The sequence below is a fragment of the Oncorhynchus mykiss genome, chromosome 20 (genome assembly GCF_013265735.2).
Source record: "Oncorhynchus mykiss isolate Arlee chromosome 20, USDA_OmykA_1.1, whole genome shotgun sequence".
In the NCBI taxonomy this organism is placed as follows: domain Eukaryota; kingdom Metazoa; phylum Chordata; class Actinopteri; order Salmoniformes; family Salmonidae; genus Oncorhynchus; species Oncorhynchus mykiss.
In genome coordinates this window covers 9,824,546-9,838,990 of record NC_048584.1, presented here as the reverse complement: position 1 = coordinate 9,838,990, position 14,445 = coordinate 9,824,546, and the positions used below count along the sequence as shown (strand labels likewise).

At 45.3% G+C, this 14,445-nt stretch overlaps 1 protein-coding gene across 4 annotated transcripts in view; it reads left to right on the top strand.

Annotated features, from left to right (window-relative positions):
• LOC110498737 (carbonic anhydrase-related protein 10) overlaps positions 1 to 14,445 on the top strand; it is a 308,840-nt gene that overhangs the window by 147,749 nt on the left and 146,646 nt on the right. For 2 of the 4 annotated variants that reach the window (XM_036955729.1, XM_036955728.1), the window contains exon 5: positions 404 to 448. The exons of the other annotated variants lie outside the window; for them this stretch is intronic. In XM_036955729.1, the coding sequence (XP_036811624.1) occupies positions 404 to 448 (45 nt within the window). The remainder of the gene's footprint in view (positions 1 to 403; positions 449 to 14,445) is intronic. 4 annotated transcript variants of the gene reach the window in all.

The window sequence follows — 14,445 nt, the reverse complement described above, 5'->3', positions numbered from 1 at the left end:
CTATCAGATTGAGCAGGATCTGAGAGAAGTCCTGCCCAGAGAGACAGAGAGAGAGAGAGAGAGGGCAGGGGAGCAAGCAAACCCTACCATCCTCTCCGCTGTGCTATTCTCATTCTGAGCCATCATCCTCCCTTCATCCCACCGCCCGCTGGAGACTTAGCACCGGCTCACTGGCCAGAACCGGCTCCACCAGGGGTTACCAGGAGCTTACTGGCGGCATGAGCCCATACGGGAAACGGTGCACCACTGCCCAACAGCGACCCTCCTACCGTCCTGCCCTACAGCTGACACCGTGATGTTTTCTGAACCGTGGTCTCACTGCCACAAAAAACATTCATATTAACTCTGATTTTATATTGAGAACATGTTGATGATTTTCTGATGTTCTATTTGTTTGCATTAGAATATCTGCCGCAGAGAAGGAGGAAACGCTGATGGACCATGTCAGGTGTGAACGCAGTGAGCTTCACTTACTTCTCTATCCCTTATTAGATCCAACACAGAGGGAAGGTACAGGTGTGTGTGTGTGTGTGTGTGCGTGTGTGTGTGTGTGTGTGTGTGTGTGTGTGTGTGTGTGTGTGTGTGTCCACGCGCCACACCTGAGCAGTGTTAGCACATTTGACTGCCACCTGGTGCAGCACAAGGCACTGATCTAGTACGCTGCTCCGGGACTAGACTATAGCCAGGAGCTGAAAATACAAGAGCATAATCAAGTCTTAATTACCATTCATCACCCTCTCTCTGTCTGTGTCTACCCCTTCTCCCTCTCTCTCTGTCTCTGAGTTCTAACTGTTTTATACCTGGGTTCTTTAAGCTGGCTGTGCATGGGCTATTTAATCTCTCTCTCCCTTTCTCTGTTTGAGTTCTAACCACTTAACTGTTTTTAACCTGGGTTCTTTAAACTGGCCTATTTATTTAATCTCTCTCACTCACTCACTCACTCACTCACTCACTCACTCACTCACACACACACACACACACACACACACACACACACACACACACACACACACACACACACACACACACACACACACACACACACACACAAGCTTATTTCATTCTTTAATGTGTCTGTGGACAGCTTGGGGCATTGAGCGTGTCAGACCTGGTGTTTAACAGCCTGCCTTTGCTCACAGGCCATAGCAAATCAGTTATTGATACTCATGCTGCAATGGAAATCAAGCCTCCGTGTTTTATTTAGCTACAATTCCACCATGTTCACTGACTTATGGTAAAAGCAATCAAATCATGTGAAGTGGATAATAAGCATTTCTATTTCAAAGCCAAGAGACATAGTATTTCACATCTCAACTCCATGAGCTTCAAAAGAGATGCTTACTTTGTAGAAAAATAGAAATGACACAAAAAAATAAGTGTGTTGCTATAGTAATTCAGCTTACTTGCCACAGTGTGTGTACCTGTTGCCCATCACCAAGTGTAGCCAGCTCTGGAAAGTAAACAACATACACAGCAAATTTGTGATGAGAATTTTAACACCCACAGTGTTAAACTAATACTTTTCAAAATGTCAATAAATACTATGGGTAAATTCTTTAAACTTTCTCAGTGTTAGGGAATTAACACCTGTGGGTGTTACGTAACCCATTTTGGGGTGTTGTTTTAACACTGTATTTGCATATTTATATCCCAGGGTGCCTTTCGAGTGAATTTTAGCAGTACCCGTACCAACCATGACTGTGTACGCTAGTGACAGAGACATGATTTTTGCTTTTATTGGCTTTCAGTCCTGTAGCCTTCGCCAAGTGATTATTTTATTGTTTATGGCGATATATTCCTTCTTTTTTTTTTACTATACCATACTTCAACAACATAGGTTTACCCTAACAGAGTGGCCTGAAACTATTGGTTTTCATGCCACATCAGGGAGTCATATTTTGCTGGTTTACAAAGAGTCATATTATTCCTATTGGAATCCAGACCGAGCAACATGTACTTTAAGAATAGTACAGGGATTGAATTTAATAAGTAACTGAACAGGGAACAAAACAAGAAACACGAGTAGCGTACAGACATGAAACACAGGAACAGAAACAATAACACCTGGGGAAAGAACCATAGGGAGTGACAGATACAGTTGAAGTCGGAAGTTTCAATTCAGTTTTTCCACAATTCCTGACATTTAATCCTAGTAAAAATTCCCTGTTTTAATTCAGTTAGGATCACCACTTTATTTTAAGAATGTGAAATGTCTGAATAATAGTAGAAAGAAAGATCTATTTCAGCTTTTCTTTCTTTCATCACATTCCCAGCGGGTCAGAAGTTCACATACACTCAATTAGTATTTGGTAGCATTGGCTTTAAATTGTTTAACTTGGGTCAAACGTTTCAGGTAGCCTTCCACAAGCTTCCCACAATAAGTTGGGTGAATTTTGGACCATTCCTCCTGACAGAGCTGGTGTATCTGAGTCAGGTTTGTGGGCCTCCTTGCTCGCACACGCTTTTTCAGTTCTGCCCACACATTTTCTATAGGATTGAGGTCAGGAATTTGTGATGGCCACTCCAATACCTTGACTTTGTTGTCCTTAAGCCATTTTGCCACAAATTTTTCACCAGTCCCTCCTGCAGCAAAGCACCCCCACAACATGATGCTGCCACCCCCTTGCTTCACGGTTGGGATGATGTTCTTCGGGCTTGCAAGCCTCCCCCTTTTTCCTCCAAACATAACGGTGGTCATTATGGCCAAACATGTCTATTTTGTTTCATCAGACCAGAGGATATTTCTCCAAAAAGTATTATCTTTGTCCCCATGTGCAGTTGCAAACCGTAGTCTGGCTTTTTTATGGCGGTTTTGGAGCAGCGGCTTCTTTCTTGCTAAGCTGCTTTTCAGGTTATGTAGATATAGGACTCGTTTTACTGTGGATATAGATACTTTTGTAGCTGTTTCCTCCAGCATCTTCACAAGGTCCTTTTCTGTTGTTCTGGGATTGATTTGCACTTTTCGAACCAAAGTACGTTCATCTCGAGGAGACAGAACGCGTCTCCTTCCTGAGCGGTTTGATGTCTGCGTGGTCCCATGGTGTGTATTCTTGCGTAATATTGTTTGTACTGATGAATGTGGTACCTTCAGGTGTTTGGAAATTGCTTCCAAGGATGAACCAGACTTGTGGAGGTCTACAATTTATTTTGATTTCCCATGATGTCAAGCAAAGAGGCACTGAGTTTTGAAGGTAGGCCTTGAAATACATCCACAGGTACACCTCCAGTTGACTCAAATTATGTCAATTAGCCCATCAGAAGCTTCGAAAGCCATGACATAATTTTCGGGGGGTTTGCAAGCTGTTTAAAGGCACAGTCAACTTAGTGTATGTACACCTCTGACCCACTGGAATTGTGATACAGTGAGTTATAAGTGAAATAATCTGTTTTTAAACAATTGTTGGAAAAATTACTTGTGTCATGCACAAAGTAGATGTCCTAACCAGCTTGCAAAAACTATAGTTTGTTAACAAGAAATGTGTGGAGTGGTTGAAAAACAAGTTTTAATGACTCCAACCTAAGTGTATGTAACTTCCGACTTCAACTGTGTAGGTGAGCTAATCAGTAAGGTGATGGAGTCCAGGTGAGTCTCGCAACGATGGTGGCAGGTATGCGTAATAATGAATCAACTCACTCTGTCTTTTCTGCGCTGATTAACGTTCTATGTCTCCAGGTAGGGGGTTAAGTGTATGTGTGGGTGGGTGGAAGGAGGTGTGAGAGGGCATGAGCCCTGTAAGAGAGCAAAATTGTGCTCAAGCCCGACCACTTACTGCATCCCACTATATTGATGTTAAATCGTTTACCCATGAATTCAATATGCTGGATTTAGCATGGTCTGGATCTTGGTTTTCTTCAGCAGATCTTGGTTTCTGTCCAGGTATGAAAATCAGCAGACCCAATCACTAAAGTAGAGGCATAGGGCAGTGATGGGGTCAGGCAGCTATGGTAGTGTTGGGGTCAGGGAGCTATGGTAGTGATGGGGTCAGGCAGCTATGGTAGTGTTGGGGTCAGGCAGCTATAGTGGTGGGGTTAGGCAGCTATGGTAGTGGTGGGGTCAGGCAGCTATGGTAGTGTTGGGGTCAGGCAGCTATGGTAGTGTTGGGGTCAGGCAGCTATGGTAGTATTGGGGTCAGGGAGCTATGGTAGTGATGGGGTCAGGCAGCTATGGTAGTGTTGGGGTCAGGCAGCTATAGTGGTGGGGTTAGGCAGCTATGGTAGTGTTGGGGTCAGGCAGCTATAGTGGTGGGGTCAGGCAGCTATGGTAGTGATGGGGTCAGGCAGCTATGGTAGTGTTGGGGTCAGGCAGCTATGGTAGTGGGGTTAGGCAGCTATGGTAGTGGTGGGGTCAGGCAGCTATGATAGTGTTGGGGTCAGGCAGCTATGGTAGTGTTAGGGTCAGGGAGCTATTGTAGTGATGGGGTCAGGCAGCTATGGTAGTGTTGGGGTCAGGCAGCTATAGTGGTGGGGTTAGGCAGCTATGCTGGTGTTGGGGTCAGGGAGCAATGGTAGTGTTGGGGTCAGGCAGCTATGGTAGTGTTGGGGTCAGGGAGCTATGGTAGTGTTGGGGTCAGGCAGCTATGGTAATGTTGGGGTCAGGCAGCTATGGTAGTGATGGGGTCAGGCAGCTATCGTAGTGTTGGGGTCAGGCAGCTATAGTGGTGGGGTTAGGCAGCTATGGTAGTGATGGCGTCAGGCTCTATAGTGGTGGGGTTAGGCAGCTATGGTAGTGTTGGGGTCAGGCAGCTATAGTGGTGGGGTCAGGCAGCTATGGTAGTGATGGGGTCAGGCAGCTATGGTAGTGTTGGGGCCAGGCAGCTATGGTGGTGGGGTTAGGCAGCTATGATAGTGGTGGGGTCAGGCAGCTATGGTATTGTTGGGTTCAGGGAGCTATGGTAGTGTTGGGGTCAGGCAGCTATGGTAGTGTTGGGGTCAGGCAGCTATGGTAGTTTTGGGGTCATGCAGCTATGGTAGTGGTGGGGTCATGCAATTATGGTAGTGGTGGAGTCTGGCAGCTATGGTAGTGATGGGGTCAGGCAGCTATGGTAGTGTTGGGGTCAGGCAGCTATAGCGGTGGGGTTAGGCAGCTATGGTAGTGATGGGGTCAGGCAGCTATGGTAGTGTTGGGGTCAGGCAGCTATGGTAGTGATGGGGTCAGGCAGCTATGGTAGTGTTAGGGTCAGGGAGCTATGGTAGTGGTGGGGTCAGGCAGCTATGGTAGTGTTGGGGTCAGGCAGCTATGGTAGTGATGGGGTCAGGCAGCTATGGTAGTGATGGGGTCAGGCAGTTATGGTAGTGATGGAGTCAGGCAGCTATGGTGGTGGTGGAGTCAGGCAGCTATGGTAGTGTTGGGGTCAGGCAGCTATGGTAGTGGTGGAGTCAGGCAGCTATGGTAGTGTTGGGGTCAGGCAGCTATGGTAGTGGTGGGGTCAGGCAGCTATGGTGGTGGTGGTGGGGTCAGGCAGCTATGGTAGTGGTGGGGTCAGGCAGCTATGCTAGTGGTGGGGTTAGGCAGCTATGGTAGTGGTGGGGTCAGGCAGCTATGGTAGTGGTGGAGTCAGGCAGCTATGGTAGTGTTGGGGTTAGGCAGCTATGGTAGTGGTGGGGTCAGGCAGCTATGGTAGTGGTGGAGTCAGGCAGCTATGGTAGTGTTGGGGTTAGGCAGCTATGGTAGTGGTGGGGTTTGGCAGCTATGGTAGTGGTGGGGTCAGGCAGCTATGGTAGTGGTGGGATCAGGCAGCTATGGTAGTGATGGGGTCAGGCAGCTATGGTAGTGGTGGGGTCAGGCAGCTATGGTGGTGGGGTCATGCAGTTATGGTAGTGGTGGGGTCAGGCAGCTATGGTGGTGGTGGGGTCAGGCAGCTATGGTAGTGGTGGGGTCAGGCAGCTATGGTAGTGGTGCGGTCAGGCAGTTATGGTGGTGGTGGGGTTAGGCAGCTATGGTAGTGGTGGGGTCAGGCAGCTATGGTAGTGGTGGGGTCAGGCAGCTATGGTGGTGGGGTCATGCAGTTATGGTAGTGGTGGGGTCAGGCAGCTATGGTGGTGGTGGGGTCAGGCAGCTATGGTAGTGGTGGGGTCAGGCAGCTATGGTAGTGGTGGGGTCAGGCAGTTATGGTGGTGGTGGGGTTAGGCAGCTATGGTAGTGGTGGGGTCAGGCAGCTATGGTGGTGGTGGGGTCAGGCAGCTATGGTGGTGGTGGAGTCAGGCAGCTATGGTGGTGGTGGAGTCAGGCAGCTATGGTAGTGGTGGGGTCAGGCAGCTATGCTAGTGGTGGGGTCAGGCAGCTATGGTAGTGGTGGGGTCAGGCAGCTATGGTGGTGGGGTTAGGCAGCTATGGTAGTGGTGGGGTTAGGCAGCTATGGTAGTGGTGGGTTCAGGCAGCTATGGTAGTGGTGGGGTCAGGCAGCTATGGTAGTCGTGGGGTCAGGCAGCTATGGTGAAGGCAGTGACATACGCAAACACACACGTACACACACACTCCCATTTTCATGTGTGCACTGGGACACACACAGAGCGTACTGGCATACTGGCATGAGTGTCACATTCAGTGATAGTGGTGGGGTCAGGCAGCTATGGTGGTGGGGTCATGCAGTTATGGGTGTCATGGGGGTCAGGCAGCTATGGTGAAGGCAGTGACATACGCAAACACACACGTACACACACACTCCCATTTTCATGTGTGCACTGGGACACACACAGAGCGTACTGGCATACTGGCATGAGTGTCACATTCAGTGATTGTGTGTGTGTGTGTGTGTGTGTGTGTGTGTGTGTGTGTGTGTGTGTGTGTGTGTGTGTGTGTGTGTGTGTGTGTCAGTGTGGCTGAGGCTTTGGTCCATTAGCGCTGACTCTCTCTGACCCTCCCTCATGACCTCTCACCACTCTCTTTGACCTCTGATCCCTCTTTATGACATCTCTTGAACTCTGACCTCTCTTTACACCCCTGAGGCTAACAAGCATCAGGCTGACTCACACATAGCATAGAGATATCCCTGACAGGACTACTGTAGTCTTTCCTCATAGAGAACACACATCCCTCCTGTGCTTTTTGAATTGTATAGCAAATAGTTAACTGTTTTGTTTTGTTCTGTTCTGTTATCTTCTCATCTGTTCTGTTCTCATCTGTTCTGTTCTCATCGATTCTGTTAATCTGTTTTGTTCTTTTCTCATCTGTTCTTTTCTCATCTGTTCTCATCTGTTTTCATCTGTTATCAGTTCTCATCTGTTCTGTTCTCTTCTCATCTGTTATCAGTTATCATCTGTTCTGTTCTCTTCTCATCTGTTATCAGTTCTCATCTATTCTGTTCTCTTCTCATCTGTTCTGTTCTCTTCTCATCTGTTCTGTTCTCTTCTCCTCTGTTATCAGTTCTCATCTGTTCTGTTCTCTTCTCATCTGTTATCAGTTCTCATCTATTCTGTTCTCTTCTCATCTGTTCTGTTTTCATCTGTTCTGTTCTCTTCTCATCTATTCTGTTCTCTTCTCATCTGTTCTGTTCTCTTGTCATCTGTTCTGTTCTCTTCTCATCTGTTCTCTTCTCTTCTCATCTGTTCTGTTCTCTTCTCATCTGTTCTCTTCTCATCTGTTCTGTTCTGTTCTCTTCTCATCTGTTCTGTTCTCTTCTCATCTGTTCTGTTCTCTTCTCATCTGTTCTCTTCTCATCTATTCTGTTCTCTTCTCATCTATTCTGTTCTCTTCTCATCTATTCTGTTCTCTTCTCATCTATTCTGTTCTCTTCTCATCTGTTCTGTTCTCTTCTCATCTGTTCTGTTTTCATCTGTTCTGTTCTCTTCTCATCTGTTCTCTTCTCATCTATTCTGTTCTCTTCTCATCTGTTCTGTTTTCATCTGTTCTGTTCTCTTCTCATCTGTTCTGTTCTCTTCTCATCTGTTCTGTTTTCATCTGTTCTGTTCTCTTCTCATCTATTCTGTTCTCATCTATTCTGTTCTGTACTCATCTGTTTTGTTTGCTCCTCTTTTCTCATCTTCTCTTTTCTCCTCTCCTCTCGCCTCCCCCTGCCTTCTTCTCCTAGTGGCATATGTGTGTAAAGTACAGTACTGCAGGACTCTTCATCTGTCATACTTCTAGTAAAACCTTGAGAGTGCAGTGTGTTGTTGGAGCTTGGCTGATACTGCCCCTACCGCACTTCAGAACAGATTAAAAGATGGATGACTTTGTCTGGAGAATATTAGGAAAACAGGATATTTCAATTTTACTCTGAGCAGAGACCCATGGCTGCAGAGCGTAACTCGACCTGTTAACTAAAGAGGAAATACATCTCATCCTGCCTTGTAGGGTGTTTTAAGGAGTTTAGGTCGTACTTTGCAAATGTACTGTAGGTGGTTCGGTGAACAACACAGACCTTGCCTGAGATTGGAAGCTCAAAGCGAGACTTTAGCTCGCTGGCTAGCACGGTTTTGAGCCATGCAGACGATCCAGGTTCAATACCCAGTCGGGTATTGGTCAGTTATGCAAAATCAGTAAACCTAGCATTGCCATAACCACCCTTTGGATTTGGGCTTTAAAACAATGTCACCCCTCTGATAAGGGAGAAACACTGTAATCCTCTTTACAACGGCTTTGAACACATTTTCCATTATTTCAAAACCATCAAATACCCTGTATGGTGTGCATCCAACCTCGAATCAATGCTGCTCGAATTAAAGCCTGGAAATCTGATCTAGAGCCTTTTTAAACATCGATAAGCAGCCTCTAAAGCAGTGATAACGTAAAATGCCCTATGTCTCTCCCCTCTCTCTACCTCGCTCTCTCTGCTTCTCTCTCTTTCCCTGTCTCTCCCCCTCCCTCTTTCTCCAACCCCCTCTCCCTTCATGTGTCACAGTTAATCGCGTCCCCCTCTAGCTCCCCCTTCCTGTTTCAACACCTGCTATATTGTGTGATCTGATTAAGATGTAAACGTGTTCAGTGGATGTTTTTTTTTTTTTGCTGTGTAGCTAGGGCCCCACTCCATCACTCCTTATTGCACTGGGCCTTGGTCGTCTTGGCTTTGTAGCAGGCAGCTCAGAGGGACCGGCCAGGGGAAGATTGAATGGCTCTGTGGCTTAGCACGCTATTTCCTCTAATGCGCGCTGGGCTCCAAGGCTATCAAGGAGATTAATACTGGTCCGGGTCTGTTTGGAACGCTGGCATTTATTCTCTCCCAAAGTTCCGCCCGCTGGGGGGTACTTCCTCATTCCACATCCTCATACAACTGCAGGATTATTTTTCCCATCAGCACCCTGGTTGTCTGTGTTGTCTCCTTCTCTCTGTCTGGTTATGTCTGGCTCTTTCTCTGTCTAATTTTCTCTCTGTCTATCTCTCACTCTCTGTCTCTCTCTCTCTTTCTCTGTCTCTTCCAATGTCCTGAGACCTAAAGTATTGTATTTGCTCCCCAAGTTAATGCCTAGGCTTTAGCTCAACATGCTAACCCAGTAGTGTCTCACACAGATAACTTGGGTTCAAACCAAGTGACTTTACCATCAGTAACTTTACAACTGAACTCCAGACAACACGCTGCTCTCTGCCTAGTCATGAAAGGTAAAATCCAAACTTATATAAAAAAAAAAAACATTTGCCCACATCACTGGAAATACAATGAACATCTCCGCTGAATGGGTAAATAGCATTTGGCTCAGCAGAGCAGAGAGAGCTAGTGGAGTTTGGGTGTTTGATTCAGAGAGGTTGACAGGGTAAATAAAGCTGTATCCTCAGGTTATACAGACAGGTACATCCGGAGACATCTGGGACAGGACCAGGTGGAGCCTAAAGGGAAAATCAGCCCTGCTCCACTTAACATCTGTCATGGAGAAAGTCCCCGCTCTTGTTTCTTTAATATAACTGGGAACCTATTTCTTTCTGCAGTGCAAGCATCCTGCAAATTGTATTTACAAAATGAATTTGGGGAAAGTTCAAGGTACACACATTTTTTTCTTCCACTTTCAATTTGCTGCCATATTTTTCTTCCATGCTGACGCCATGCACAGAAGCACGCGTAGTGAGTCTGTTTCTGGCCCACTTGGAGAGGCATTAAATTCAGCGCCATTTTCTCATCAATCAAGTGTTTGGGTGCTGCCAAGGCCTCACATGTAGCAGGGTGTCACAGTAAACTTCACCGCTCCTAATGATTCCACACTCTAGGGTCACTTTTCTCTGGAAAGTCTAAAAAGCTCAATTTCAAAACGTGGTATACCTGGGTGCAAATGTTTGTGGTTTTTCACTGCGAAAAATACAATACATTTAACTTGGTCAAATGAGAACTTTGTTCTAGCACCTTTTAGCAAGACGGTTATATTGGTTTACACATTTTTTTATAGACTGTGAGTGTGAATATATTAGGCAAGTAGATATATTGAAGATGCATTCAAACAGCAGTGTTTCCCCTAGGATTTATTTTAGCAGCGCGGTTGGTTGTCTGCCAGAGGCATGCATCTCTGAATAGGGTTTGCTACACTTCTTGAATTACAAGCTAGCTAGCTCGTTACCTTGGATGTTTCTTGGACAATCTGATGTTGTAACGTATAACTCTGATCTTAAAAGCGCATCCCCGGTAAAATTTTTTAAATAAAATAGCGCGTGGCGATGCACCACTGCTAAACTAATATAGGGGAAAAATGAACAGACTGTAGTTAGATTTCATTCGTTGGTCTAACTTGAGGTGTCAAAAAAAAAATATGTAAAAATAATTGCACACCTTCCCGCCTGTTTATGACCACAAATAAACTTAAATGTCGACTTTGCCATTCTTTTGTGGCACAGTCGGTGCCACGCAGGGGCTCAATTGTCACGCAGGTAGCTGAGTCGGTAGAGCATTGCGTTTGCAACGCCAGGATAGTGGGTGCGATTCCCATGTAGGACCACTGTGAAAATGTATGCTCTCACTACTGTAAGTTGCTCTGGAAAAGACTGTCTAAATGACTGAAATATAAATGTCTATACGGGCCAGAAGGATGAGGGTTTTCTGATGATGTTAATCTCACAAACAGAAAATAAGCCTACATGCCTCCCTACCGTGTAGGCCTACCCAGTATTGAAGGCTTGGCTTGACAATAACATGACACTTTTTGTTGTTTTGTAATACAGTTGAAGTCGGAAGTTTACATACACATTAGCCAAATACATTTAAACTCAGTTTTTCACAATTCCTGACATTTAATCCTTGTAAAAATCCCCTGTCTTAGGTCAGTTAGCATCACTTTATTTTAAGAATGTGAAATGTCAGAATAATAGTTGAGAAAATTATATATTTCAGCTTTTATTTCTTTCATCACATTCCCAGTGGGTCACAAGTTTAAATACACTCAATTAGTATTTGGTAGCATTGCCTTTAAATGGTTTAACTTGGGTCAAATGTTTGAGGTAGCCTTCCACAAGCTTCCCACAATAAGTAGGGTGAATTTTGGCCCATTCCTCCTGACAGAGTTGGTGTAACTGAGTCAGGTTTGTGGGCCTCCTCGCTCGCACACGCTTTTTCAGTTCTGCCCAAACATTTTCTATAGGATTGAGGTCAGGGCTTTGTGATGGCCACTCCAATACTTTGACTTTGTTGTCATTAATCCATTTTTCCACAACTTTGGAACTATGCTTGGGGTCATTGTCCATTTGGAATACCTATTTGCGACGAAGCTTTAACTTCCTGACTGATGTCTTGAGATGTTGCTTCAATATATCCACATAATTTTCCTGCATCATGATGCCATCTACAGTGGGGCAAAAAAGTATTTAGTCAGCCACCAATTGTGCAAGTTCTCCCACTTAAAAAGATGAGAGAGGCCTGTCATTTTCATCATAGGTACACTTCAACTAAATCACATTGTAGGATCCACAGGTACACCTCCAATTGACTCAAATGATGTAAATTAGCCTATCAGAAGCTTCTAAAGCCAAGACATCATTTTCTGGAATTTTCCAAGCTGTTTAAAGGCACAGTCAATTTAGTGTATGTAAACTTCTGACCCACTGGAATTGTGATACAGTGAATTATAAGTGAAATCATCTGTAAACAATTGTTGGAAAAATGACTTGTGTCATGCACAAAGTAGATGTCCTTATCTACTTGCCAAAACTATAGGTTGAAAAACAAGTTTTAATGAGTCCAACCTAAGTGTATGTAAACTTACGACATCAACTGTAGATATTTCTCTTTCCATTCATCAAATGGCCCACTGCACAGTTTGGATACTGGAATTATATTTTTGATGACCGTGCGCGAATAGCCTACAAGAGACTTGAAGTAACCTAATCAGATTAAAACATTGTGACTGGTTGTGTTTATGCCACAGACAAAAGGTCATCTGTTTTAAAAGTTAAATTAGAAATATTACGGTTATTTTGAAGCGCTAGGTTCTAGGTATGCAAGGAACAGCCGCTCGGATCGTGGAGGAGGCAGGGCGTGTTAAGTTTTCCTGAATAACTGGGCCTGCTAAGAGCATATGTGGCCACAATATTATAGGACGACTTGGGAGAATGAAGATCTGCAGCAGACAGCGCATCTCAGTATGAGAAGTACAGCCAGGATGGCCTGCTACTGTGCCTTTCTAGACCTTATAAACTGTTGAGAGTAGACCCACAACTGATCCAAATGGAATGAAATGTTCAAATCACAGGGCTTTTGCACCGTTATTCAAAGGACATTTTCACTGCATTTTATAGCCTCTTGTAGCACGGAAAACAATAATGCAGTTATTCATTGCATTGTGGTGTTGTACGCTAGTCTGGGTGGGACACTTGTATTGTTCTTATAAAAGATCAATGAAGTAGATTTTTGAGCTCCATGTCTTCACTGTTCTTTCATGCACAATGATGCACCTGGCCTCTTCGCTTATATTGAAAATTATGGATAGAGGGCAGGATCCAAAGTTAGACGGGTAGACTATTGACTTGTGGTGTAGGTAGCACGGAAAAGCATAGTGCAACTTGATATAGGGGAGGCGCACGCAAGCAGATGAGGAAATTTGGCTTGGTTGGAATAAATTACATAGTAAAAAAATACAACGGGTGAATGTAAACCAGGGAAAACCATACAACCCTCCCCTGAGCAAAAAAATCAATAAATAGATAACCCTTACCCAATTGGAGAGTGATTCTACTCCCCCTGGTCTCCTCCCATGTTCTGGTCCATAGTTCTCATTATTGCCTCCCCCTTGGGTGAGGCTCTCCTCTCCCTGGCAGTGTAGGGTTCCCAGCTCTAAGTAGCCTCTGGAGATTCCCCTTTTCAGGACTCCCTAATCCTCCTGCTTGAGATTATTCTGGGGCGAGAGAGCGAGAGAGAGAGCGAGAGAGAGAGAGAGATGTATATATACACTGGGGAGAACTTTGATACACTGCCGATTTTGCAGGTTTTCCTACTTACAAAACCAAAATCCAGAAAATCACATTTATTGATTTTTAAGTTATTAATTTGCATTTTATTGCATGACATAAGTATTTGATCACCTACCAACCAGTAAGAATCAGGGACATCAGGGATAAAATTGCAGACCTGCACAAGGCTGGAATGGGCTACAGGACAATAGGCAAGCAGCTTGGTGAGAAGGCAACAACGGTTGGCGCAATTATTAGAAAATGGAAGAAGTTCAAGATGACGGTCAATCACCCTCGGTCTGGGGCTCCATGCAAGATCTCACCTCGTGGGACATCAATGATCATGAGGAAGGTGAGGGATCAGCCCATAACTACACAGCAGGACCTGGTCAATGAATGACCTGAAGAGAGCTGGGACCACAGTCTCAAAGAAAACCATTAGTAACACACTACGCTGTCATGGATTAAAATCCTGCAGCGCACGCAAGGTCCCCCTGCTCAAGCCAGCGCATGTCCAGGCCCGTCTGAAGTTTGCCAATGACCATCTGGATGATCCAGAGGAGGAATGGGAGAAGGTCATGTGGTCTGATGAGACAAGAATATAGCTTTTTGGTCTAAACTCCACTCGCCGTGTTTGGAGGAAGAAGAAGGATGAGTACAACCCCAAGAACACCATCCCAACCGTGAAGCATGGAGTTGGAAACATCATTCTTTGGGAATGCTTTTCTGCAAAGGGGACAGGACGACTGCACCATATTGAGAGGAGGATGGATGGGGCCATGTATCGCAAGATCTTGGCCAACAACCTCCCTCCCTCAGTAAGAGCACTAAAGATGGGTCGTTGTTGGGTCTTCCAGCATGACAACGACCCGAAACACACAGCCAGGGCAACTAAGGAGTGGCTCCGTAAGACGCATCTCAAGGTCCTGGAGTGGCTTAGCCAGTCTCCAGGCCTGTACCCAATAAAAAATATTTGAAGGGAGCTGAAAGTCCTTATTGCCCACCGACAGCCCCGGAACCTGAAGGATCTGGAGAAGGTCTGTATGGAGGAGTGGGCCAAAATACCTGCTGCAGTGTGTGCAAACCTGGTCAAGAACTACAGGAAACGTATGATCTCTGTAATTGCAAACAAAGGTTTCTGTACCAAATAT